Source organism: Gymnoscopelus braueri, assembly GCF_963280865.1.
Source record: "Gymnoscopelus braueri genome assembly, chromosome: 12".
NCBI lineage: Eukaryota > Metazoa > Chordata > Actinopteri > Myctophiformes > Myctophidae > Gymnoscopelus > Gymnoscopelus braueri.
This window is the reverse complement of record NC_137614.1, coordinates 15,740,223-15,766,392: the sequence shown is the minus strand read 5'-3', so window position 1 is coordinate 15,766,392 and position 26,170 is coordinate 15,740,223. Positions and strand designations below refer to the sequence as shown.

At 41.1% G+C, this 26,170-nt stretch overlaps 5 protein-coding genes across 7 annotated transcripts; 1 reads left to right on the top strand and 4 right to left on the bottom strand.

The window, feature by feature from the left end:
* Positions 1-6,345, top strand: LOC308097005 (uncharacterized protein). Of its 2 annotated transcripts, none has more exons than XM_080444556.1 (8): positions 1-415; positions 1,237-1,272; positions 1,372-1,683; positions 1,995-2,303; positions 2,762-3,076; positions 4,287-4,436; positions 4,612-4,690; positions 4,792-6,345. In XM_080444556.1, exons 1-7 carry the CDS (start codon positions 382-384, stop codon positions 4,653-4,655), a joined length of 1,200 nt encoding a protein of 399 aa, XP_080300682.1. In that variant the 5' UTR covers positions 1-381; the 3' UTR covers positions 4,656-4,690; positions 4,792-6,345. The 2 variants fall into 2 exon arrangements, with proteins under 2 accessions (XP_080300682.1, XP_080300681.1); XM_080444555.1 differs by having other exon boundaries at positions 4,809-6,343.
* A 285-nt stretch (positions 6,346-6,630) lies between these two features.
* LOC308097090 (uncharacterized protein) lies at positions 6,631-10,457 on the bottom strand. Its single transcript, XM_080444686.1, has 7 exons — positions 10,260-10,457; positions 9,703-9,801; positions 9,548-9,582; positions 9,425-9,450; positions 9,241-9,315; positions 9,080-9,133; positions 6,631-8,082 (listed from the first exon to the last, which is right to left on the bottom strand). Exons 1-7 carry the CDS (start codon positions 10,339-10,341, stop codon positions 7,860-7,862), a joined length of 594 nt encoding a protein of 197 aa, XP_080300812.1. The 5' UTR covers positions 10,342-10,457; the 3' UTR covers positions 6,631-7,859.
* A 1,252-nt stretch (positions 10,458-11,709) lies between these two features.
* LOC308096970 (uncharacterized protein) lies at positions 11,710-14,925 on the bottom strand. The gene is made up of 6 exons (XM_080444500.1): positions 14,689-14,925; positions 12,749-14,587; positions 12,550-12,616; positions 12,389-12,458; positions 12,134-12,232; positions 11,710-12,021 (listed from the first exon to the last, which is right to left on the bottom strand). The coding sequence occupies exons 1-6, from the start codon at positions 14,729-14,731 to the stop codon at positions 11,920-11,922; spliced, it is 2,220 nt and encodes a 739-aa protein (XP_080300626.1). The 5' UTR covers positions 14,732-14,925; the 3' UTR covers positions 11,710-11,919.
* A 424-nt stretch (positions 14,926-15,349) lies between these two features.
* On the bottom strand, positions 15,350-17,634 carry dnase1l1l (deoxyribonuclease I-like 1-like; the record flags this gene model as incomplete). Its single annotated transcript, XM_080444271.1, has 8 exons — positions 15,350-15,430; positions 15,696-15,792; positions 16,389-16,546; positions 16,695-16,807; positions 16,897-17,018; positions 17,110-17,196; positions 17,285-17,373; positions 17,491-17,634. The coding sequence occupies 8 exons, from the start codon at positions 17,632-17,634 to the stop codon at positions 15,350-15,352; spliced, it is 891 nt and encodes a 296-aa protein (XP_080300397.1).
* Positions 17,635-19,606: 1,972 nt separating this feature from the next.
* Positions 19,607-26,168, bottom strand: traf3ip3 (TRAF3 interacting protein 3; the record flags this gene model as incomplete). 2 transcript variants are annotated; one of them, XM_080444719.1, is made up of 13 exons in its annotated part: positions 19,607-19,984; positions 20,738-20,860; positions 21,183-21,478; positions 21,956-22,109; positions 22,195-22,332; positions 22,472-22,612; positions 23,127-23,198; positions 23,950-24,045; positions 24,305-24,334; positions 24,916-24,943; positions 25,048-25,171; positions 25,268-25,421; positions 25,761-26,168. In XM_080444719.1, the coding sequence occupies 13 exons, from the start codon at positions 26,166-26,168 to the stop codon at positions 19,787-19,789; spliced, it is 1,962 nt and encodes a 653-aa protein (XP_080300845.1). In that variant the 3' UTR covers positions 19,607-19,786. The 2 variants fall into 2 exon arrangements, with proteins under 2 accessions (XP_080300845.1, XP_080300846.1); XM_080444720.1 differs by having other exon boundaries at positions 21,974-22,109.
* Positions 26,169-26,170: the final 2 nt, after the last annotated feature.

The following is a 26,170-nucleotide window of genomic DNA, read 5'->3' as shown; positions in this document are numbered from 1 at the left end:
GGAGGCATGTTGTGATAGTTTACTTTTTCAGCGCTGGATGCTGTGGATCCATCATGAGATTCCTTGGTCTGTGTAGCAGCAGCAGCAGCAGCAGCCACTATTTTAGTGCATCATAGCTTGTTATGTTTTATTCCATCCATTATCACTGATCTGTCTTATGATGCCAGACAGATCGGCTGGTTAGCTGGAGAAGAGCTGCTGTTAGCCGTGTTAGCCAGCTAGCACGCAAGCTAATGTGGTTTTGTGCAGTATAACGTTATTTGAGGAAAACCCGCATTGGGCAGCCTGTCATCATCATCATCAGTGAATCATCATCATCATCACCATCATCAGTGATCCTCATCCCACCCATCCTGCAGTCTAATGGAAGGGTGAAACAAGATGCTGAGGATTCTCCACATCCTTCCAGTGTTAGGTAAGAGCTTGGCTGTGTTGTGGTGGTGGTGGGTTAGCCAGGTTTGCTCTTGAGCTGTACGTTTCTCTGATTACGCAATACCCGTCGATCTATTACAGTGGGGTTTCAACCCTTTTCATCTCGAGGTCCATTATTTATTCGGCATTTGAGCCACGGACCACCGTTTGATGAGATTGAAGTCTCTCAGACCCAAGACTTAGAATATTTTGTTATCGATGGATAAGATTTGTGTCCATGCTGTATTGATGGTACCATAGGAGAGATAACAGGCAAAACGAATAGTTCTTCTACATTCTGTAATTGTGTAGACTTCTTGTAAACCAAGTAATGCAGAGGTGTAACAATAATGTGGACCCGTGATTTAATTTTACACTCGATAGGTTTCATTTTACATTCAATAGTTAAAGATATATAAGGGTCCATTTGGTTACCAACTCTCCATCATTTAGCTGGGGACCACCTGGAACCCCCCCTCAAGGACCACTGGTGGTCCCCGGACCACTGGTTGAGAACCACTGCCATAGGAAATGGCATGCACATGGAAAACAGAACTTTATTTACAGTCTCACACACAACTCTACATTCCATGTACGGTCCAGGGACTACAGATTACATTCAGCTGTGTTCTTCTGTAGCCAATTCTGGGACAGTTACTGAACTGTCCATTGTCTCTGCTATATAAACACAATCAAATAATAATGGCATACAGTCAGTCTCTCACTCGCAGTCGTAAGTTAGCCAGGACTGTATTTACAAATTAATGCCATCTATACGTGACTGCATGATAACATTGCTGTCTTTTCTGACCTTCCCAAACCTAGGTTTTGTCCTGTGGGATGGAATCGATGCTTCTGGTGGTAAGGGGGAAAAAAATAAAGTATTTAAAAAACATGTACAATATCACCAGTCATTTCTGCACTAGTCCTGCTTCTGAGTTAATGTTCTCTGGTCGGCAGACGGCGTGCGCGTCAGACTGGTAAATGGGGACGAATGCTCGGGCAGAGTTGAGGTACTCAAGCACTACCAGTGGGGGACAGTTTGTGACCGTGGATGGAACTTGGTGGATGCTGACGTAGCGTGCCGAGAGCTGGGCTGTGGCCTGGCCGAGTCTGCCCTTCAGCATGCGGCGTTTGGTCCGGGCAGTGGGGTGATCTGGTTGTGGCATACACTGTGTTCCGGACATGAGGCCAGTCTGACAAACTGTGCCACTGTCCTTCACAGTGAGCACCACTGCACCCACAGGAACGATGCAGGAGTTATATGCTCGGGTGAGTGGTCCTGATTGTTCTGATATTCAGAAGAATGATGACCACGATATGGGACTTAATATATGGTATTGTTAATTGATCAATCAAACACACATACAAACGGCTATACTCGCAACACAAGGAAGTTGTGGCGACAGGTAGTTTGCTATTCACAAGTTATGTCATCATCATATTACATCAGGCCGAATTCGTTACCAGAATGAGATCTTGTAGAAGCAAATGCATAAATAGCAAACAAACACAACACAGCAGCAAAATAGATTCAGACAATGACCTGTATTTATCTGTATTTAACCTGGATCTTCCTCCAGGTCCTCTCTTGTTACCGTCCCTCTCCCTGCTGACACCCAACACTGTGTTCGAACGCGGGGAGTCAGTTCGCTTCAGCTGCACTGTCCCGCAGGGTCGGCACCTGAGTGACTTCCACCTGTACAAGTACAGTGTGTCAACGCCACTGGTGACTCAGAGAGTGGACCAGAGCCAGACCAGAGTGGAGCTGACTCTATCTGAACTGGATACTTCCCATCAGGGCAGCTACAGTTGTCTGTACAGGATCAAGGGTAGCTTGCCATCTCAGTTGCTCAGCTCTCCTCCTAGCAACTCCATCAACATCACTGTGGGTGAGTCATTTCTGCACTGTACTATGTAAGGGCGAGAACACTCTGCATGGCTCCATTATCGTGTGTAATAAGAATGGGCCAGCTCATTGCAGAATATTGATATGGTTGGTGTTGCTCAATACAACATTTTTAAACTTCAACTACATTATTTAACTCTGTTACACGTGCCACTTTCTACAACTTCTGTTTTAATTTGATTTGTTTCCCAGTGGCTCTGCAGTGCCAGAATACCTTTATATACATTTTAATTGTGAATGTGAATTCTGCCCATCACGTATCACTTACTGTATGTTCCATGTGATGGCTTCTTAACTTTAAATTAAGTTTATTGCCACATCACAACTTTTCATCAGGTATAAAAGAGTGGGTGAAATTACTTTGTGCAAGCTTCCCACAAATTGCAGTTACATTTTCTTAACTGAATAACAGACTAACAAACTCGCCTCTCCTGCTCACAGTGGATCTCCTGACTCCCCAGCATTGGTACAACACATCCACTGATGCCCCGGCTGGCTCTGTCATCAAGGGGCATAGCTTCAACATCACCTGCACCAGCCAGCAACAATACCCTGGAGGCTCCTTCCAGCTCCGCCTCATTCGCTCCAATGGCACTACTCGCCAGTCCCTGCCCGCCCTCACACCCTCTGTCACATTCACCTTCCCCAGTGCCCAGAGCTCCAATGAGGGGTACTACTACTGCCAGTACCGGGTCCAGTTAGGGGGACGTACTTTTGTCTCCAGACAGAGCCAGCCCCTGCCTATATCCATCAGAGGTGAGGTGCTTACAGAGAGCTTATCATACTTAATGCAGTTGATATTTACAAAAGAATGTGGCCTGGACCGCTGGCGTAGTGATCCAGGCACCGAGGCTCAATGTAGCCTGACAGCGGGTTGCGGGTTCGACTCCCGATCCCGACGGCCTTTGCTGCATGTCACTCCCCATCTCTCCCAATTTCCTGTCAGCCTACCGTGTGCAAAATGTAGTTCCTGGTGAAGAAAAGGAAAAGACATTAATTAATGCTAAACAGTCAATAAGCTATTGACACATTCTTGTGGTTCTGGGCATTCTGTAATTACCTCCCAGAGGGTAGTAGATCATCAAATGAATTATCCACTTAAACCTTACTTGACCGGATTCCCAAGGGCACTAAACTTGGCCCTCTCCGAACATAGCTGATCTACAAGCTCACAACGCGCTGCAACGCAGCACTATTTCCGCAGAATGCTCCCCCTAGAATAGGGATGCTAGGGTTCATGTGGTTAAAGAAACACTTGATGGTGTTCTATGAGGTACTGGCATCGAAATTATACTTCATACTGTAGATTAGTATGGTACATACATTGTCATACATTGATTTAATACCTTATTGGACAGAAATACAAACAGCACAAGGTACAGACATACATTTGGGCTAAAACACAATTTTTGTAAGATCGGGCGACAGAAACAATAAAGGACACATTTAAATAATTAATAAAGCATTATTCACTGCCATTCACTAAATGGCCCAAAAAGCCCACACTGCCAGGATTTTGCGATTTTCTTACCTTTTCAAGTAGTCACAGAATATTTATCTCCAGTATGATCGATCCCCTGATGGTTGCTAATCACAGAGGGTTTCACTGTGCTTGCGTGTTAAAATGTCATCGCGATTCCTGTTCGCTTGTTATACCCAGTTGAAAATAGCATGTTTAGCTCAAAAACACATAGTAAAACACAGGAGCAGAGATTCTGAATATTTCCCTAATAATTATAATATTATATAATGATAGATTGACCGCGGCACGTTCCCCGCTGAGGGTTTCCATGTAATGGAAGAATGAACTTCTTTGAATATCTGATAACATTTTAGTTTTTCTTCTTACCTGTTCTTTCATATTAATGCCTTTGTTCAATTTTAATCAATTTATGCAGACAGTTTTCTCCATCAAGAATGGTAGTGATGGACAGTAGTGTAATGTCTGTGGCTTTCCTCTCCTCAGACCCAGACCCAGTGTTGAGTCCCATGGTGGTGAGCTGGTTGGTGTCTGGTCTGATATTTGTGGTAGCTCTTATCGTCATCATCATCATAGCCATAGTGCTGTGCAAGAAGGAGAAGAAGCCGTCTGAACTGGAGAGGGAGACCAGAACCTGTAAGTGTCACTGTTAATCATTTGATTTTCAAATGGAAACCATGACACTACAACAGTTATTTTTGTTGAGTATAAATGTATATGACGTATAAATTAGGCTTAATCTACACAAGACGAGTTAACTTTCTCGTCTCCTTCAGCATTGACTGAATTCAAGGTTTGGTTTATTCCACAGGTGTGGATAACACTTACGTTGCCTTGTCCATTAATAAGATTTGATGGGGATATGCAGACCACACTGGAGACACCTAAAGGTATAGCTTGTATTAATAGTAGCACATGGTGTCCATGCATGTTCCACTGATGTTGTATTTGAGTATTCAATATTGTGCAGAAGTAGCTCATTGCAGTGTAGACTTGTGTTCATTTCAGCTTAAGAACCAAGCTGCCAGCGAGGATGACCCTCTGAAAACGGCGGTCACTGTCAGCCCTTCTGGGATTGGTAAGGAGGGAGACATAACCATGTTCCAAAGAACCAAACAGCTTCGTCTGTAAATTCCCACCATACCTTTTGGAAATGGCAGCAGCGCAAGTTGGAACAAGACCTTTTAGGGACAGTCCAGATAAGGCACAACTCTTTGCTGACCTCTAACCAAGACGTGAACACTAATCTTTCGCCTCTTCATACTACTGTACGTTTCAGTACTGGGAAAGACTGGATACGATGATTATTGTTAGTATTATGCACTGTATTATGTTAAGATCTTAACTCTACCTAGAGGTTACACAAGACTATGGGTTGGAGTCACCATTGGACATGCTAGACTTCAGATTCACTCAGGCTTGGCTACTACTAGAACCCCAGATGTAGGGACTAAAAATACTATTGGTACAACTACAAAAAGCTTGACTGTGAAACTGTGAAACGTGTTCCTCAGGTCTCTGTGTATAGACTATGTATACAGTTACTTTTTAAAATTATTACCAGGTAACACTGTAATGGCGGGCGCCACTAGCTTATTATGTCCTTGCTTCCATTGATAAATGATCCTTAAAGGATTAGGTGTTTTGTACTTTTTAGTAGCCCTTCCACGCATTTTTGCGGTCATTGGCAACGTGTTCTTAAACATTTTAAGTGTAATGGAGATCCTTTCCATTACCAACTGCTGGTTTGCTTTGGAAAATGGCACGTTGGTTTGTTGTAATTTATGTTTTTCTTTTACATTTTTGGTACAATTAGTTTTAGTTTCAATTTAGGCCTATCGATAAATAGCTTTTGTAGATAATGTAGCAAGTGATTTACATGAATTGGCTGCCCTTCCTGTGAATTAAACAAATCTGAATAACTGGTATTCTCACTCAAGTTCGTATACAGTACCAAGTGATCGATGTGATCTTACTTACAAACCAAGCCCGGATAAAACATAATACAGAGAAGAGGGTGAGTATATGATCAATATAAGTTAAAAAAAAATGGAATAAAATTGCACCTAGGGGCTAGAGTGTACTCTTGTGTATGAAGAACATTTCTCCTGTCAGTTTACTGAATTCTCCTAATGTATGCAGTATTTCTTGTATAAAAGTCTTTTGGTGCAGCATTGTGAATGGTGGTTGGCTGGTGATTGGAACACGTGATACTGACACCTAGTTTTACCTGCGGTGACAGGGTATACTTTGGGGGTACCTAGTTTTACCTGTGGTGACAGGGTATAAAAATGCTGCCTTTCTACAAGAACAGGACTGCTGTAAAGATGTCAGGTCTGCTACTGCTCTCATTGACATTATGGCGTGACTGATTTGCTGCTTGTGTACCAAATAAATGCTGATGCTTGGGCTTTTAAAAGTCTTTGTATTTGCCTCATCACTAAGCATTCCCAAAAGTGTCGTCCTTAGCTGAATGGTTATAGAGGCTGCCTGGGAAACGGAAGGTCCCCAGTTCGCGCCATGGACTATGTGTTAACTCATTAAAACTGGGAAAGCATCTGTTATTTTAGTTTTTTTTTGCATTGGCTATTATCAGTAGTTCTCACATTTTGAACATTTTAGAAAAACCTTGAAAATGTGAGTTCTACTGATTTAGAAGCCATTTGTAGAATGGTAGCCTCAGGTCTTAATGGGTTTAAAAGTGTCCCTGAGCAAGATACTTTTTAACACCTAACCGCTCCCTGGGCGATGCCCCCGTAGCGCTCTCTGCCCCTAAAGAGACAAATTATTATTTTAAAGATATTTCTTTCGCTTTTTCTGCCTTTATTGATAGTGTATGTAGTAGATAGACACGTGCCCGGACCACAAGGCCAGCGGTCTGGGCCCCAAATTATTATTTTTAATCAGCCATTCTAACAGTATGTAAGTAATAGTCCATTTGAATTGATTTAATATATTTTAATCTTTCCAACAAAATATTGTGGACAAATACATGTAAGATTAGTAATTACAAAGTGGTGTGATGTGGACAAAAAGTAAAGCTTACAATTACACCAGGCTCAAACACAGCATACATATAGAATACGGCAAAACAATCATAGGTCGCATCTGCTGTTGACAAAAATTACATTTTGACGAATCAGAGCAAATGACCCCCCCCCCCCTTCTAATAAAAATTCTAAGGCACTTTTACTGTACAGCTGGTAGTGTTGCAACTGGCCAAAGAGAATACTGGTCTATTTGAGAGGGGTCCTTCTAGACTGAAATATTTGCTGAAAATAAACATTTGAAATACAAGAAATTACAGTATCAAACAACAATGGAATTTTAACACCATTTAGGAAACTCCAAACAAACTCAAATTATATTCCCGCCACCAGCATCTTGAACTGTTGAAATGTGAACATGTCCAATTTTGTACAAAATAATTGAGGTCAACGAGACGAAGTCTGAAGCAGCACAATTTGCAGTTGCAACTACAAGGGTCATTTACCGTTTAAGCATTGTGTCTGAAAGTACGTCTCCTATACACCAAATGACGCTCTTCCAGAGTTTTGTCTTGATGCCATCACCTGTTTTAACCTCAATCTTTTTTCTTTTGTTTTAAGATTTATTTCTGGCATTTTTATGCTTTTTCATACAGGAAATTGGAAAATGTAGAGGCAGGAAACCAAGCACGAAGAGAGACGTGAGACATGCGAGACGAGACGGGATTCGGATTTGAACCTGGGTCCTCATGCTCACTAGGAGCATACTGTAGGTAACTCGCTGAGCCACCAGGCACACTAGTTTTGCTTGTTTTTCTTTAGAGAGATTGTCATGTTCACAAATAGTAACCTAACACCAGTCTAAGATAATATGAATAACACCAATTTCATCAAAGTCAATATCAACATCTGTCATTGCATCGCTGCTGTATACTACAACACTGAGGCAATTACACATGAAGTGCTACAAAAACAAACAGCACTCTCATTCATTTATCTTAAATATAAACGGACATGTCACATATAAAGTTATACAACAACAAAATACCCAACAATAAAATTGAAATTGAAATCAATCAATTCCTTTAAAAGGTCCGCTGTACGATGACTCCATGTTGGAGAACACGTAGTAGAGAAAAGCCGCCACTGACAGGAAGACCAGGAACTGAACCCACCGGGGGATCAGACGGGACGACTCTGCAGAGTCCTTGGTAGCATCCCCGCTATATTTCATTACTGGTGTTGAACAGGAGAGGTTTCTGTATGTGGACTGTGGTGTATCATAGAGGTGGGTCCTAAAAACAGGAGGTAGAAACATCATAAATGGCTGAGCAATAGAGTACAGAAGTCCTGACGTCACTCGCTCATACCCTGGGTCACGGAAGTGATTTCTCAATGGAGAATAACATTGGGTCATCTTAGAATCGTCTCGTAAGAACTGTGGTCCAAAAATAAACAAATTCTCGCGCCGATATCGTCAGGGACGTGGCTCTCTATCGTTTACGATAGTCAGTCATTGATAGTCTGATCTGGCGAAAATTGTATTCATTCGGCAGCGGTAACGTTAGCGTTTTCTCGCCTTCAGTTGATGCTTCATATCCATATGAGTCAAACCACAGGGCTCATTTGTTTATTTTTGGAACACAGTTATTACATGCCGCGACATTAAACACGTCTATGGGAATTCAGAATGGGGGGGGGGGGGGAAAGGTGACCCAGGTAGGATGCGTAAATTACGTCAGACTTCGGTACTCTATTCCCAACCAAAAGAGTGCATTACAGTCCCCAGGTCTGTCCTCCACTTAGTCAACTCATTTCAGTTGTTCCAAGGTTTTAATTGATCAAACATAATTTTTTTATACTGTGAATACTTTATTTTCTTGTTTTTACCCCAGATAAATAATGCCATACTTCATCATACAAGAGTGTTGCAATAAAGTAATGAAAATAGCCGATCTACACATGATATGTCGCTTCACGACGTGTTGTGAGATTGTAGATCGGCTATTTTCACTATTTTAGAATAATAAAAAAGGAACAGTTTTGGACATTCCAAAATGTCCAAAACTGATATATTTAACACAACATACAAGTTATTTTTTAACATTACAAGTGGGACTCCAGGACCAGACCAATATTCTCTCATATGCGCTATCTTGTCTTCATATATACCTGTTTGGAAATGTCCTAAATTATAGGGAATCAAATGTATTATGTATATTGTACAGTATCAGACTAGTTGATCAAATATTGTGTGATCTCATTGAGGACTGCCTTAATTGTTATACTTACTCATCGACAAAATCCCTTCCATCGTATTCAGACCTTGACCTGGAATAGGATCTCCTGTTTGGAAGAGAAATGTATAAGTATAATAATTTTTATACCCCTGATTAATTTAGTGAAGAACAATAAGATTGCACCAATCATGACATGATAAAAGGACAACTTACTCATCCTCAAACTCCCTCTCAGTGTATTCCGGTCTTGACCTCTCGGTGTATTCCGGTCTTGACCTCATGTAAGGTCTGAGTGGATAAATGTGATTTTTTTTATTTTTTAACTTATTTTAGGCATTAAATATCAATAATCAAAATGTGAACCACATGTCTGGAGGATTCAATCAGGAGAACTCACCTGTTTTCCAAACCGTCATTTTTAACCTGCAAAATTGGCAATATTGATAATGAATGAATATTGAACTATTCATTAGAGATATTAATACATTTTAGTACTTCGCGCGTAATCATAGATACTTACCGGTAACCTGTAGGTGACATAGGTGACTTCGTCTTCTGAAATGAGAAACGTGAAATCAAATGTTCATGTCCTGTTAAGTATGACTGAAAAGTTATAATGGTCATGTACTGTATGACTGCATTGTTATAAAGTTACTATAATGGTCGTGTACTCACCCTCTTCTCTGTAGTATGTTTTATCAGGGCTTGGTTTGGCTTTCTTCTCTTTGGTCATGGCTTCTCTCAGCTTCTTTTCATACAGATTTCTGGTACTGTCTATAAGTGACACATGTGTAATAACAATGTAGTTAAACTGAATAGCGTGGTCTTGTAACTCACTGTAAAAAGTGGGGACTGGGTGGGAAGTTCCCACCCAGATCTTTATGATCAACACTGGGAACCCCACTTTGATCAAATACATATGGATCTAGGTGGGAACACATAATACATATAGATCTGGGGCTCCTTGACATGAAACTGACATGAAACTGTTTGAGAACCACTATTGTAACCCACTGGGAACCCCACTTTGATCAAATACATATGGATTTGGGTGGGAACATATATAATACATATAGATTTGGGGCTCCTTGACATGAAACTGTTTGAGAACCACTATTGTAATTGTAACTTACATCAGGCCAAGTTGGCCTGATGTTAACGTAACAACGTTACTTAAAGAATGAGCGCTAAGTTTAAGAACACAAGACTTTTCAAACGGACCAATAACTCACCGACCACAGGACCGTGTTTTATGCCATAATCGTCCAGCATGTTTCGTATTTCTTCATCGGACTTGCTGCTCAACGAGGACATGGTTTAGAGATTTATGTTGGATGTCTTTGAAGATAAAACAACTTGTGTTCGAATCGTTAACGGCTTCGTAAAAACAAGACGTTGATAGACACCGCCCACCGTCCGCAACAGTTCAGTGGTGCTCGTTTTGTAGAACAAGGTTGTTGTTATTGTGAGAGGTTAGGGATAGCATTGCCAGGTTTTGTGAGAGAAACAAGCAACCAGGTCTAGGAAAACAAGCCCAAAAAAGAAACGACTATCTACTATCTAGGCCATATGAGCACTTTAAATCTAATATGTGTCGGCTATTTGAAAATGGCAGATCTACAAGCTCACAATGCATTGCACCACTACGCATTGTGAGCTTGTTGATCTGCTATTTGTTTTTGAGGACAGAGAGTACAGCAACTGGGCCTGGTCTACAAGATACACCACAACGTTAAGATACCCATGTACCTGTCAAAGTACTTCAAAAACTTAATGAAGTCCACAATCACAACACCAGAGGTAGCTCCACTGATCACGTCCAACCCAGATTTGGCACAAACAAGGGGTTGAATTAGTTCTCTATATGCAACAAAAATGTGGAATGCCCTACCAAAAGCAGCGAAGGAGTGTAAAACCCTACTCTCCTTTAAAACTGCCCTAAAAGAGTACCTTCAGGTGGCTGCAATCCGAAACTGCCCCCCCCCCTGAACTTTTTACTGTACATATATTTTTTCATTTCTAAACTGTTTATACGATGTTCTGCATAGTAGTGTAATATCTGTCTGTCATTTAATGTCACTATGAATTGAGTACAAAATAAGGACCCCAATTGAAATTGAAATCTTGGATTAAAAAAAAATCCTATTTAGTTGACCTTGTATTTGAACTGAAACTTCTAAATAAAGTATTCAATCAATCAAAAACACATTTTAATTACACAAATGTGGTAGGGGGGTCCCTGCCATTACATATTTTCAGATGAGGTTCTGCAGACAAATACATATTAATTTGGGGGTCTTTGACATGAAAATGTTTGAGAACCACTGGTTTGAACAATCCCAAAATAAGCAACTACGCTTTAGAAACAAACCCAAAAAACTGCAACCCGCAACTACCAATATTTACAAGCTTTACAGAAAAACAAGCCCAAAGTCGCTTATAATAAGCAGACATGGCAACACTGTTTGCGTGAGATTAGAATTAAACCAAACGCTCCCTACGTCTGCTGTGTTTAAATACATTTCCGCTTCCGCTTGGATGAACTGATTTTGGATGGATGGTGAGCAACGCCACCTGCCGACAACGAGACAGAATTGTTCAATTTCTTACTCTCTGCAACACATTAGAACTGTTAATCTATTGTTACATTTGACAAAAAAAGACAGAACAATAAAAGAAAAGCAAAGCATGACCTTTATTATAAAAAATGCGCACAGTTTTTTCACAGCGTGTTCAGTAGATTGTAGACATTTAATTTACAAATCCCTGTAGCATTTGCCCCAATACAGTTAACCATACATTAAAATGTTTTTTTAATATATTTATTTTATTCAAAAAATGTATGTTTACATGCTTAAAGCATATACACATAAGCCCTTTAAAGAAGGCAAGTTAGCTAAGCCAGTCCAGTTGGTTGTTGGCCCACCAGAACATCAGTAGTCCCATCAGTACCACCAAGCCCATCTTCAGTATCAACTTGAGTATGCCAAGAAACTGCAGTAAAAATGACAGAGAAGTTGAAGACATTGTCAGGCATCTGTCATGAGTGAAAACGTTAGTTTGTAAAACAATGCTTTGCATGTAGCATCAGCCAATGACAACACACCTTGGTTGTTCTGTTGAGATTTTGCACATTTTCCGGTAAGGGGTTGTGTGGGGAATAAGGGACATTGTTCATTGTCAATGCTTCAGACTCCATCAGCTCCTGAAAGAAGCAAAACAGTTATGTGTGTGCGTGCGTACGTGCGTGCGTGCGTGCGTGGGTGGGTGGGTGGCTGCATGCGTGTGTGCGTACGAGTGTCCACAACTCCACATCTGTCTGTAACTATGTGCATCAATATTCACATTCCCATGTCCTTACCATATCTGTTTCTCCAGAGCTCAGGTCTTCCTCCCCATCTGTGGAACTGTCCGGTGACTCTCTGCCGCTGCTGAGGAGTTGAAAACACATTTGACCGTATGTATTGCAAATCTTCTTTAATTAATAAAGGAAATGCCTGGCTTCCTACACACAGTACTTACCTGTCTGAGTCATAGTGAATGACCTGAGACAATGGCTCAGAGCAAAACTGAACTTTTATTTTCCGCCCTATAAAACCATAAAAAATTACAGTAAATATATACTCTGCAGCATTTAGTAAAATTATGTAAAAGCATACAAGAGTTGGAAAGTATAGTCAAACTATGTTAAATTTTATTATCTCACTCCACTTTACTTTACCTGTGGAATTCACCCCCTCACTGTCATTGTAGAAATTGTAGAAAGCCTTAATTCTCTCCTGCTCCTGCTCCCAGTTTCTCTCTTCTTCATACTCGTCATCTCTAAACTCTCCTGGTTCTGTGATTCTCAAGGCATATTCATCATTGAAAAAAAAGTCATCATCCACAGACCCTTGGTTTGGAGAGTGCATGGTTGTGTGAGTGTCATCCATGAGGTCCTCCTGTGAAGAAATCACAGGTGACCATGGCGACGTTTCTTCTTGGTCTGCATCTCCTCTATTTCTAAGCAGTTCAAAGTCCTCAAGGGTCGACGTGACCGTATCCAAAGAAATGCCCAAACCTGCTGCATCTGTAGCAGCGAGTTCACCAGAGATGGCCCCCCTGACAAGCACTGCTGTGCTTTCACCCTGAAGTTGAAAATCATCCTTTGGTTGATTATAGCTTTTGGAGTCACGGTAACTATATTCAGTGTTCTCCCCGTATTCATCATCACTGGAACTGTAGCTGTCACACTCAGACAGAAGTCGATGCCCCATGATGCTGTAATGTTGATGCTGAGAACCACAGGCGAAAGTTTCACCTGACGTCAGAGATGCGGTTGTTTTTATTGTTTGATTTGGCCCTGTCTGCACTTCAGTATAGGTGTTATTCTTTGTTTTTAGGCATTTAGGTGCAGTTATCCCATCTCCAGTGTCATTCTCTGTCGAAGCTTCATCACCCAAAGCACTTTTGACACCCTCTATTCCTCCTTCATTGTCTATTTCTCCAGCCGGCAAACCTAGAGCCATGGTTCTTGCCAAATCAGCATTTATCCCTGTCCATCCAGCATCCAGATCCTGGTCTTTCCTCTCAGCACTTCGAACCGATGTAATCTCTGTCAAAGATTGTCCCAAGTAGCTGCTCTCTTTTTTGCTCAATCCACTCTCAGAAGTACAAGGTAGTACGTGCAATTTGCTTTCTTTGTTATACCCTCCATATTCCATGTATTCACACGAGAAGTCGGAGGGGAAATCTGCAAATGTCTCACCTGCCTCTTGGTGGTCATCCCCTGAGAAATCCTTCATTTTGTCTATAATAACATCTTCATTGTCATCGCCAGTGATGAGATCCTGAAGGGTTCGCGTTGATATTTCAAGTGGACACTGGGTGAGTAAATTAACTTCTTTCCGTTCATCGTTTGCAATTTTTTTGCCCTCACTCTCCGAATCACTTCCATCTTGCGGTTTCTCTTCTACTTCTGGTCGCTCTCCCGCTTCAGTCCTGTCACCTCTTTTTTTCAGCCCACTGCCCCGCATGGGGACTTTCCCAATATAGAACTGACCCTCATCGCTGTCACTCTCACCTTGCTCCTCATTTCTAACTTGAGGGTTTGCAGTACCCTCAGGGGTTTGAGGTTGTCCCTCAGTGAGAGTCCCGTCCTGGTTATTGTCATCCAGGGATTCTTTGCTACAGTGGACAGCCACAGACCAACCCTTCAGTTTATTTCCCAGTCCAGTATCCTCTTCCTCTTTATCTTTGCTGTACTCAGAATATCCTTGTTCAAAGTCTTCATCTGAGCAGTCTGTTGTCTTATCCGTGATGCAGACTCCTGTGCCTGTGGAAACGTCTTCATCCATTTTGGAGGCAGCTGCCTCTTCATCATTTTCAGCCATGTTTGTATTGATAGTTGTCAGTGCGCTAGACAAAGTTCTGGTTTGGTTGGTTGCTTCCTTATGCAGAGCCTCTTCTTCCTCCGTTATGTTTTCTTTGGAACTGTTTGTCTCAGCCCCCTCAAACTTTTCCTTTAAATGTAAAGTCTCAAAGTCCAACTCTCCATCAGAGAATGATGGAAGAGATGCATCTGTGAGGTAAAGGTAAAAAAAAAAAAATTAAAAAAAACTTGATTACTTTTGTAAAATGAGCAAACTCTGAAATTGAAAACAGCCAAAAAAATGTCCTTACCTGAAAATGCATCACCAAGCAGATCTGCAAAGCTTTCCTCCATTTTTTTTAATTGTAAAATTGTAAAGAGTAATGAGTGAGAGTTAGCTCAGAAAAACTGCAACTGAATCCTCAAATAAAAGATTTCTTATATGACTCTTCTTTGTACAAGTCTCTTAAACTGCCAGAAAGGAAGAGACAGCAACATCTGTTCTCACACATCTAGTGGCTTCCTGTCTAAAAGAAGATGCACAAAACGCACATCGATGACGACGGTGGATGGAAATACAAAATGTTTTAACAAATATAGAAAATACAAGCAATTAATGAAGCAATTATGATTAGGTTTATAATTATGTTGGAAACATCTCAAAAAGTTACATTATAAATGATCCTTTTTTCTTTTGCACCGTGGAAACATACCTCTGAAAACATTATGAAACTGTGTCAGCTTTGATGTGGTTTTAGATTCAGATGCACAACAGGAAAAAAAACAGCAGTCATACACCCATTTCCTTCATGCTGAAACAACTGATGTTTATTAGCTCTGAGATGAGAGATGAGTTATGTTGAGTTAATGTCAACAATCATGATTATGAAAGAACATTATTCAAATATTTATCATAAAACACTTAAAAATCCAATTAAAATAAAATGTCTGGTGTGTTGATAGCTGACTGGTCTACAGCTCATGGCGGAGGAGGTAGCGATGGTTGGGTTTCAGGTCAACTTCTACGGGGAAGTGATCGCTTACCTCCAGAGCCTGAATTCCAGTTAAAGGAAGAAAGTCAGTGTTCATGTTCAAGAGAAAAAGAGTTAACTTAAAATGATGATCATCTTTATTTATAGAGCACTTATCGAAACAAAGTTACAAAGTGCTTTACATAAAGAAAAACCTAATTAAATAACAGAAGAAAAAACATAACGTGTGCAGAAATTGCAGTATGAAAATTAAGAGAATCGACAAATGCAAAAGTGCAGAAAATGACATTTGCTCTGTAAACGGAGCATATTATGAGCAAGTTTACCTCCTCTTCGGTTAAATGGAAGTTCTCTTTAAAGTTGAAGGGCTGAGCTGAACCTGGGACTATACTGGAGATGATTTCGTGTCCATGGACAACAATCCTGTTAAGGGATGAATATAAGGAAACGTGTTTTAAATGCATAGCAACCAAGTAGTTGTGATAATCTTATTACTATAGTATAGAGCACCAAAGTCTGACGTAATTTATGCATCCTACCTGTGTCGCGTCCCCCCCCCCCTCCCATTCTGAATTCCCATAGACGTGTTTAATATCGTGTCAAATAAGAACTGTGTTCCAAAAATAAGCAAATGATCCCTGTGGTTTGACTCATATGGATATGAAGCATGAACTGACGGTGAGAAAACGCTAATGTTACTTCCGCCGAATTAGTTACATTTTCGCCAGAAACAGACTGTATCAAATATGAGTGACTGACTATCATAAACGATACAGAGCCACCTCCCTGACAATATCGCAGAGACAGTTTGTTTATTTTTGGACCACAATTCTTATGAGACGATTCCAAGATGACCCAATGTTATTCTCCATAGAGAAATTACTTTACGACCCAGGGGATGAACGAGTGACGTCAGGACTTCTGTACTCTATATGGACTAGTATGTCATTGTGCATCTTGTGAATACTACAATGAATAGAACATATAATCATTCTGCTCAGCTGGCACCCATCACTGACCTATCATAAGCACAGTGTGTTTTCTGACGAACAGTAGTATCCTGCTCATCTCCAATCAGCCAGCGGAACTTGGGGTCATTCCTCAAGCGGACAGCTCTCCATCCCTTGATGGTGACATAGCTGCAACCAGCATTGAGGTCCCCTAATATAACCACGTTCTAGGTCAGGGAAAGAAGGAAGTTGAAGAACTAACATTTACTCATGTGTTACACCACATTGAATCCGAAACCCATATAACGTTATAAGCTGTGCTGATATGAGGGTATAGATCCAAAACGATAGACGAAATGTTGTGAATCAACTCACGTCTGTTTTCCACTTCTTGTAGATTCCTTTGAAGACAGTGTACAGTTCATCCATCTCTTTCATGGCTTTTTTGGGACAGGTATGCTGACCAATCAGGACAAAATCCTTGACCACTGTAAAAGAGGGACATGTGTAACACGTCATGAACAATCTGCTACCCTTTCCCCAAAACACCATAGATATTGTATGAATGTCTTCTTACAAGTAGTTGGAGAATGAAAACGAACGATGAAAGGCTCTCTGGAGAAAACGTCTGTTTCGTTGGTCCCATCCCCCTTTAGTTTAGGGTACTGATAATGCTCTCTGACTTTCAACACATTGTCTCTGGTGAAAAGAAGACATGTAGGTGAGGAGATGAAGGATGTCACGTAAATGCTAATCTTTTATGTTCATTAGCCTCATTTGGTGTATTTACCTGTAAATATAGACATATTGCTCCTTGTAGGTTTTCCTCCCAAGCCTCTCACTTTCCAAGTAGGAATAGGAGTTGGATTTGTCAAACCTGGTGATATGTAGATGTAATTATAGCTGATGATGGAAGTCTACTATCTATATTGTATGAGACAGAGATATTCAACTGTTAGTGTTACCTGTTGAGGTCCTTCACCAGTGTTGGTATGGCTGCTCCTTTGGAGTCTCTGACCTCCTGAATCAGACATAAGTCACACCGAGCGAGGATCTTGGGCAAGAGAAGAAAATTACTTACTGTGTGTGAATGTCATGTTAGATGGTCTAAGTGTTAGATGGTCCAAGTTGTGTTTCGTTGAAATAAAAACAGACAAACAAAAACAAATACCTTTAGTAGAATCCCCATAACCTTCTGATTGTGAACTTTTGCTTCTCCAAAACTCTGAACATTGAAAGCACAGATTTTCAGGGAATGTGCAGCGTTGCACAGACACAGCCCCACTAAACACAGCAGGAGAACTGGAGGCCTCATCTTGCAGCAGGTAATCACACTATGAGAAAAGGCGAAGTTTGTCAAGATTCCCATTTTTCATCTTTTTCATCTCCGCTGTACAGCCATTTGCCATTTCATAAGCTATTTATCATAAAATATATAATTACGATGACAGGTTTTCTTTAATAGTTCAGCCTTCACTTTACAGACTCTTACCTTCGCCGCTGGATTTCCAGGTAAACTGACCTCAGACAAGAGAAGATCCATCTCTTGAATGGCTTGTGGTCTATTTGGGGAACATACAGGTAAACCTGGGTGAAAGATAGTGGGCAGGGATCAGTGTGGTGAATATGCAGTGTCAGTATTCATTGAGAATGGAGCTTTATCTAGAACAGTTAAAACCACAGAATACAATGAACAATGGGATCCGTCCCGTTCAGAAGGTTCAGTCAGTGAGGGTTTGAGGGATTGTTCTCCAAGTGTATCTGTGATAAAACAATAGAGGGACTGGTATGACATGTCTATGTCCAATATTTATTAACGTTTGTATGGAATTCACCCATGCAACATTCTTGTCAGTTCACCATACAGAACCAGGGAGGATTCTACCACAAAGTAGTGGTAATCATCAGCGGTGGACAGTAACGAAGTTCATTTACTGTATTGTACTTTTTGAGTATTTGAGTATACTCAAAAAAAGTATACTTTACTTGAGTGTTTGTATTTTGGGATATTCCACTACATTTCAAAGACAAATACTGACTCCACTACATTATGAATTAACCACTTAAGCCCCATTTCAAATATAGTGAAAATAGCTGATCTACCAGCTCACAACGTATTGCAAGCTTGTGGATCTGCTATTTTCACTATTTCTGTTTTCTTCAGGAAAATCAGATTTGTTTGTCTAAATTTCAATACAGCAATGCATTGATATGAAAAACAAACTGTACATGACATCAAAATGTACATTGAATACTTAAGTATTAATAAAAAGCAAGTACTACAGTACTTTAACTCGAGTACACATTTGACTGAGAAACTTTAACTTGTTGAGTAATATTTATTTGTGTGCATCAAAGGTGGAATTTACCCTTGATGAAGCAGCAATACTTACCAGCTTTGCAGTCATGGATTGCAAAGTTGCATGGACTGCAATGTCCTGTGATCTTGTGTGCTAACATTTGACGTAACCTTTATTTGACCACAGAGGCAGTGATTAAAATAAATTGCACTTTTTGTCATTAACACATTTCCTTTGTCTAAAACATACGTGCTTCTCAAAGAGCACCAATGCCAACTTAAGCCCCATTTACATCTCAGCCAAGTGACTTCACCAGCCAGTGACGAATACAAAGAATATCTACCGTATTGTTGTTATAATTCTTCTGATAATTGTTCTATTTATTTATGTATGTTTATATAATTTGGGACATTTTGAGTTCTCTTTCCATCCATTCAGTTGTTTTTTTTATTTGTTGTTTGTTTCATCATTATTTATCCAGAAGAATAATGCTCTGTTTCATCAACGCCCTGCTTCACATGCAAAGGGCTACCCCATGGGAACAGCCCAGTACAACCACAGCTGTCCCCTAAGCTGCATGCTACAGAGGTGGAGCAGTTGGGGTTTGGTGCCTTGCCCCAGGGACAGGTGAGCTCATTCACTTCCCTGCCCAGATTTTTCCTGCCTGTCTGGGGATCAAAGCACAAACCACAAGCATACTACTCTTAAGCCTAAAGTTATACTTATTTGTGTGAGGGTGTCATGCACCGAAAAAAGATGATCTACAAGCTCACAATGTGTTGCAGAGTGACACTTTTCCCCCCCTTGTAGGTCTGCTATTTTCGGTGTGTGACATCTGCATGCTACTAAAAGTCTGGAATAACATTTCAATCACCACTTCCCCTAATTCAATGGCAATCATGTACCATATCACTATATTGTTGGGATGGCGTTATTGGATGTATCCATTTGTATTTGAACTTGTATGTACAGTATACATAAATAGCGCTGTTGAGACATAATCAATGTCACATATTTCTCATGTTTTATTAAGTTACATTTCTAAACAAATTCCAGTCCCAGGTTTCCAAAACTTAAACATACAAATAAATACATTGGTCTCACTTTCCACATCAGCAACAAAGGACCACAATGTGAAAAACAACATCCCTGAGCACTAATTTTATTTCATATTGGTCTGAAACATCCTGAGACTTGAGAAAAGTCCATTTCCATTAGATAGTTGTCAATGCGCGTCTGTATGTCTGTGTACATGTCTTCAACTTGATCCCTGAAAGGAGGATGCCACAGCCACAACATGGCAACAGCTATGACCAGAAGCAGAACCAGGAACATGCATAGCCATCTCCAGGATCCACATAGTCCCTACACGGTAAAATGGGAAAAACAATGTTATACACAGAAAAATCTCTGTGTGTGTAATGTAACCAAATGGACCCATACACTAAGGATTTACAATGTACACAAGCAGTATCACAGTCCTCATTGCTTTGACCACTTAGCCTACCACTATATTATTGACCCACAGGGTCCCACACCACAGGGGTAATTATTAGGCCCCCTTATTTTTTCCTTCTACACCAAATTATCTTCACAGAAAATAGCCGATCTACAAGCTCACGCACCACAATGCCATCCGTTGTACGCTTGTAGATAGGCTATTTTCACTGAATGTTCGCCCCCAGAATAGGGACGCTGGGGTTCAAGTGGTTAAACCCTATACCTAGTTGCTTGCTACCTAGTTCGCTCTATACATTAAATATCTTCGCAGAAAATAGCCGACCTCACAATGTGTCGCGTTTGCAATGCGTTGTGAGCTCATAGATCGGCTATGTTTGCCTAATATTCGCCCCCAGAATAGGGACGGTAGGATTCATGTGGAATTACTGCTTGCGTGTTGCCCTGGTTTATGCTGCAGCATAGAGTTTATGACCTTGAATGTGGCAAAGTGCAAAACACACCTTGTTCAAGTGGAACAGAACATGTAATCAGTAGTCATACCTAGTGGTAGACAATGTATGGGAATAGACAATCTTTCAATATGTGCAAGGAGATTCTCTCTCTCACACACACACACACACACACACCCACACACCCACACACCCACACACCACTCACCCTGCTGCTGCTTCTGCGGTGGTGGCTGAGGAGACGAAGCTCCTCTCTGCACTGCGTCAGCCGGGCCTGGGTAGACTGACACTCCTGTTCCATGGCCTCCAACTCTGTCTGCAGCTCTGCACACTGCAAAACGCACACACACACACACACACACACACACACACACACACACACACACACACACACACACACACACACACACACACACACACACACACACACACACACACACACACACACACACACAGAGACAACTGCATTATTCGCTGCACTATAATTATGTTTGCTGACATTATTTCGGAAGAACTACTTGAATATACATGTAAGGAAACATAATCTGTATGGTATTGGACGTTGCTGTCTGTAAGGAAACATAATCTGTATGGTATTGGACATTGTATATGATTAGCAGTGTGAGTTGGGGGTTGAGTGACATCCTCCTGACCTCTTTCTCCTTCTGCTGGAGTCTGTCTTGAGTATGCCTGAGCTGGTCCTCCACCTGAGAAGCCTCTTTCAGCCTGAACTGTTCCTCCACCTGAGAGGCCTCTTTCAGCCTGAACTGTTCCTCCACCTGAGAAGCCTCTTTCAGCCTGAACTGTTCCTCCATCTGAGAGGCCTCTTTCAGCCTGAACTGTTTCTCCACCTGAGAGGCCTCTTTCAGCCTGAACTGTTCCTTCACCTGAGAGACTTCTATCAGCCTGAGCTGTTCCTCCATTAAATCCTGACTCTCTGTGCTGCAGTCTAGGAGAAGGGACAAGTTGAGATCTTATTTTACCCATGCATCCACCATTCTCACACATTTCACCAAGAAAGTAAATAATAATAATATATATATTTCTGGGCTTTATTGGATAGTACAGTGAAGAGTGACAAGAAACGGCACGCAGAAAAGGCCGTCGGGCATCGAACCCGCAACTTGCTGTCAGGCTGCATTGCACTAGAGCCTATGTAGTATGCACCTTAATTTACCTTGTGTGAAATGTGCTTTACAAATCAAATCTGCTTTACTGTGATGATTAAATAGCAAAAAACTATCTACTACAGTACACCATATTTAAAATTGGACTGTATGACATTAAAGACATCTGAGAGATCAGTCCCAGAACATCTGTTTGATAATCTGTTTCTTAGAAGGTCAAGTTGCTATTAAGGTAAAATGACCCAGATCATTGATGAGGTGATTTTAAAATGACCCCAGATCACCTGGGTTTGACCTACAGTAGGAGGAACTCTGACCTCTAAGGCTCTCCGTCTCTTCTCTCAGAGTGCGGTTGTCCTCCTCTAGCAGGGAGAAGTTGTACCGTAGCTCCTCGTTCTCTTGCTGCAGGGGCCCCACCTCATCTCGCAGTTCTGCCTCGCGGCCCCTGGACAACTGTGCAGGACACGTGTGCACTTTTTAACAACTGGTATTAAAATTTACCCTTTTGACAGAGTCATATGCTGTTGTATTACTGTACCTCCAGTTGGCCGTGCAGCTGTTGCAGCTGTCCAATGCTGACCTCTTGACTCTTCTTCAAATAAGCAGTGCTCTGTTTCAACTCCTCATACAGGCTCTGCCACCTCACTGACTCAGCCTTGGATGTCTGCAGCGCCTCCTGGTGGGACACATAGGACAGTACGCAAACCACAAGGAGTCACTTGGGTCACTAATCACTATTGAGTCTGACTTTGCATATTGATTTTGAACTGCATACATTTATGTGAAAGTCCCAAGTTTATATCCAGAGTCCTAACCTGGAGAATGTCAGCATTAGTGAGGGCGTCCGCCTTCTCTTGCATTGCCTTCTGCAAGGCAGCCACAGCCTTCTCCTCATATACCAGCTTCTGCTTCTCCATCTGCATCGCAAGCTTCTTCACTCCATCCTTGGGAAACTTCTGGAGGAGGAGAAGAACAGAACAACACCTTGTTAAATGTGCACATGCTTGATGGGCCTGCAGCCTTAATTGTTCATATACAGTCAATGGATGCAGTCCAAAGTAACTGTGTACAACCAGTCTCAATGGGCTACCACAACACAGAGGGATATGGTTGCTTGTTTTGAGACAGCTGAGTCTGGTTGTGGTTGTAGTAAAGAAGTAAAGGAAAATGTATACCTCATCATATGACCGTGTCGCTTGCCAAAAATAACTGGGAACAAAATGTTTGGAGTTTGAAGAAGAGGTAATTACGTTTTCCTTTTTTTCTTCGTCGTACAAAAAAAGTTTCAATGATGCTGTGAGGTAGGTGTGGAGACACTGCTCCTACAGCCTAATTAAATAGCTCTCACTTGTTCCTGTGACAACACTGTTACCCCAAAGAAACATGAATATAGTAGTCTAGAAAGGAGCTGAGCCTCACATTCTGACGGCCCAGTAGCTGTACATTGCGGCTATTCTTACTTTACTTTACCTGTAGGCAGACTTGCAGCTGTGCTTCCAGAGCCTTGATCTTGATTCTCAGCAGGTCCTCATTGCAGCGGGCCTGTGTGGGTTAGAAAGGAAGTGACTGTCACACTGAAAAACCTGCAGAGGAAAACGTAACGCTTGATAAACCGCAATCTGCAAGTGCCTCCACTGTCTGCATCACCCACTGGGCGCCAAGGAAATTTGCAGCATCAGTAACTCTAAAGACAGGTCATGTTTAATGTAACACAATACTCTTCCAAACAATAAATGGCCACGCATAGCTTACAGTAATATAAGGCTATTGGTAACATACCTGGACAGGAAACAGTTTTCACAGATGAGAAAGCATACATTTAATTTAATTTACTCTTGGATCAAGACATTTTACTGTGCAAATGTAATTTCCTGCAAAAATGTAAATATTTTTACCTTTTCCACATTACGAGCACAGTCAGAATAATGGAGACAAAAGAGAAACTATCGAGGACAGTGGGACTTGTGAAGTAGCATAACACCTATATAACATCTGACACTAGCTTCCTGTGTGTTCGTGTGTGAGAGTGAGAGAGCTTGCACTCTTCCAGCATAGAAAGGGGCAGGAAGCTCTAAACCACATGCTTCAGTTGTCTTCTTAACGCTCAAGTAGACATGCAACTACAGTACTTAACTACTTAACAACAAACTGTTGTTTTGTGCAGCACAGTCAAAATACAATCTTATGAATACAGTAATGTGATTCTGCTGTTTGGTAGTTTAAATGACAGGCATATAGATGCTATTTATGAGGAAAGCCAACAAGAGTAATGGATACAGGAAGAAAGCCTTACTGTCCATATGTTATTGGAGGAGTTCAAGATGGTGGAAGCTCTGTCCTGGAGGACAGCTAGCTTCTTCTTTAGGGCCTCTTCCCTCCATAAAGCCTCCTGATAGGAACAGAGTTAGATGCAAGAAACTTGATTGTCAGTCACATGAATCCAAGATTTCCGTCAATATTTGTAATCGATCAGTGCTGGTCTGCTGGAACACACCACTCATCATGGAATTGTTTTAAAAATAAATCCATTCCTTCAACAGAAGATGGCTAAGCAGACATTTGACTATATATAATGGTGCAAGTCTTGCCATAGGTTGAAAAATAAGAACGCAGCAGAAACCAGAATGCATTTGAAATAAGTGGCTTACCTGCAAGTAATCAGTTAGCTGTTGAACATCCTGTAATGTGAGAGATGACGGACAAGTTTAAGAAAGGAAGGCACACAACTCGTATATTCTTATGGTTAAAAACCTGAAGAAGTTCTATAAGGATTGAAAAACCAATGGGGGGTGGCAGTAGCTCAGGACGTAGAGTGGCAGTTTGGGAAAACGGAAGGTTCCGGGTTTGATCCCCTGCTCCCCCTTGCCCTAAGGTAATGTCAAAGTGCCCTTGAGCAAGACACTGAACCCATATCTGCTCCCGTTGAACAGGTTGGTGTCTTGGTTTCCGCCGCCGTGAATTTGATGCACATTGTAAAGTGCTTTGGATAAAGGTGCAATATAAATGCATCATTTATCATTTGTACTGAGCATTAAAAGTGAACTGTGGGCCTTCCTTTCATTAACGGATTGATTTAGTTTGGCTCAGCACCAAGATAGGGTGATGTGCGTTAAATTGATGTCAAAAGAAATGAAGGTCAAGTTATGCTATTTGATTATACAAGCCATATAATCAGTCTGAATGTTAAAATGCTCAGCTTCATCAAAGTGAATCATGTCAATTTAGTACATTCAATGATATTACTTGAGTTGCAACTCACCGCTTCCTTGACAGTGATAAAGCCAGAGCTGTAAAAGAGAAATACAATTCTTAGTAGCTTTTGTAAAGATGATGAGCAATGAACATGCAATCAGATATCTAATGACTAAGGTTTGATTGAAGTCAAACTCACTCTGTCTGTGCGCTGGCGTCTTGCCTTGTCTTTTTCTTAAGAGTTGTTTTAGTTTGGAGTGAGAATTGTTGAGTGTGAAGAATGTTTTCAGTTTGCATCGATGTTCTGGTGCTTGTCTTTTGGGCTTCATGTGAGAAACAAAAATGTTAGTACCTACTAAATATCATTCTTCTGACAAAGAGATATGGTGGCAAGCAATGGCAACTGTTGAGACTGTTACCATTAATGATGTTCTGTCTTTTTTCAGGTCCTTTCACCCTTTGCTGGGTTGGTTTCTTTATTGGGGATATGGCAATACTTGGAGCTGCTTCTTGTTTTCTTGTTAAGCTTTTATCTTGTCTTACTGGTGTAACTGGCTCTGACCACAACAAAGCCTGATGAATGAAGAAAGAGGAAATGGTCAACACAATAGTAACAATAGCTTCACAAAGATATACGAGTGGAATTAATTAAATGCCTATTGTATGTGCAGTATTACACGTAAAATCTTGAGTGATTTTTACATTATTCTGTGAATGTAAAAATTGACCCATAAGATGTTATAGTATAAATAGTTAAACACTAGGCAGGAAAAGTGGATATGTAAAAAAACATTTTGTCTTCCAACTTGGCAGCATGTCTTATAACCAAACATCTCTCCAACTACTCAGTGACAATCAGCCTCAAAATACCACACTCAAAGAATATGGTATTTTAAATAGTCAGGTTCTTACCCAATTATTGTTGCTTGGGTCGTCGTGCACTTTGCCATTGCTTTGCGTCAGCTTCACAGGCTGTCCATTAGAGCTGGGGGTCACTTGAATATTTGAATATTTTGACTGAGTCTCTGGACTGTGAGGTTTCATTGAAAATTTCTTTGCAGAGGATTTTGTCTTTGGAGTACGGTAGTGTGCCTTCATACTCTGTGGGTCTGGGCTCACCGATCTCCTCTTTTGAAACTCCAGTTGTCTCTTATATTGTTGCTCATTCTTGATCAGATTTGTGTCTCTTGTAGGGCTCCGACATGAAGTCACATTATTGCGTCCTCGAAGGTATTGATGTTTCTCTGCTCTTTTTGCGATTGTTTCATCAAAGTCTTTCACCAGAGAGGACCTAACCATGCTTACATCCTGTGTGTCCATAG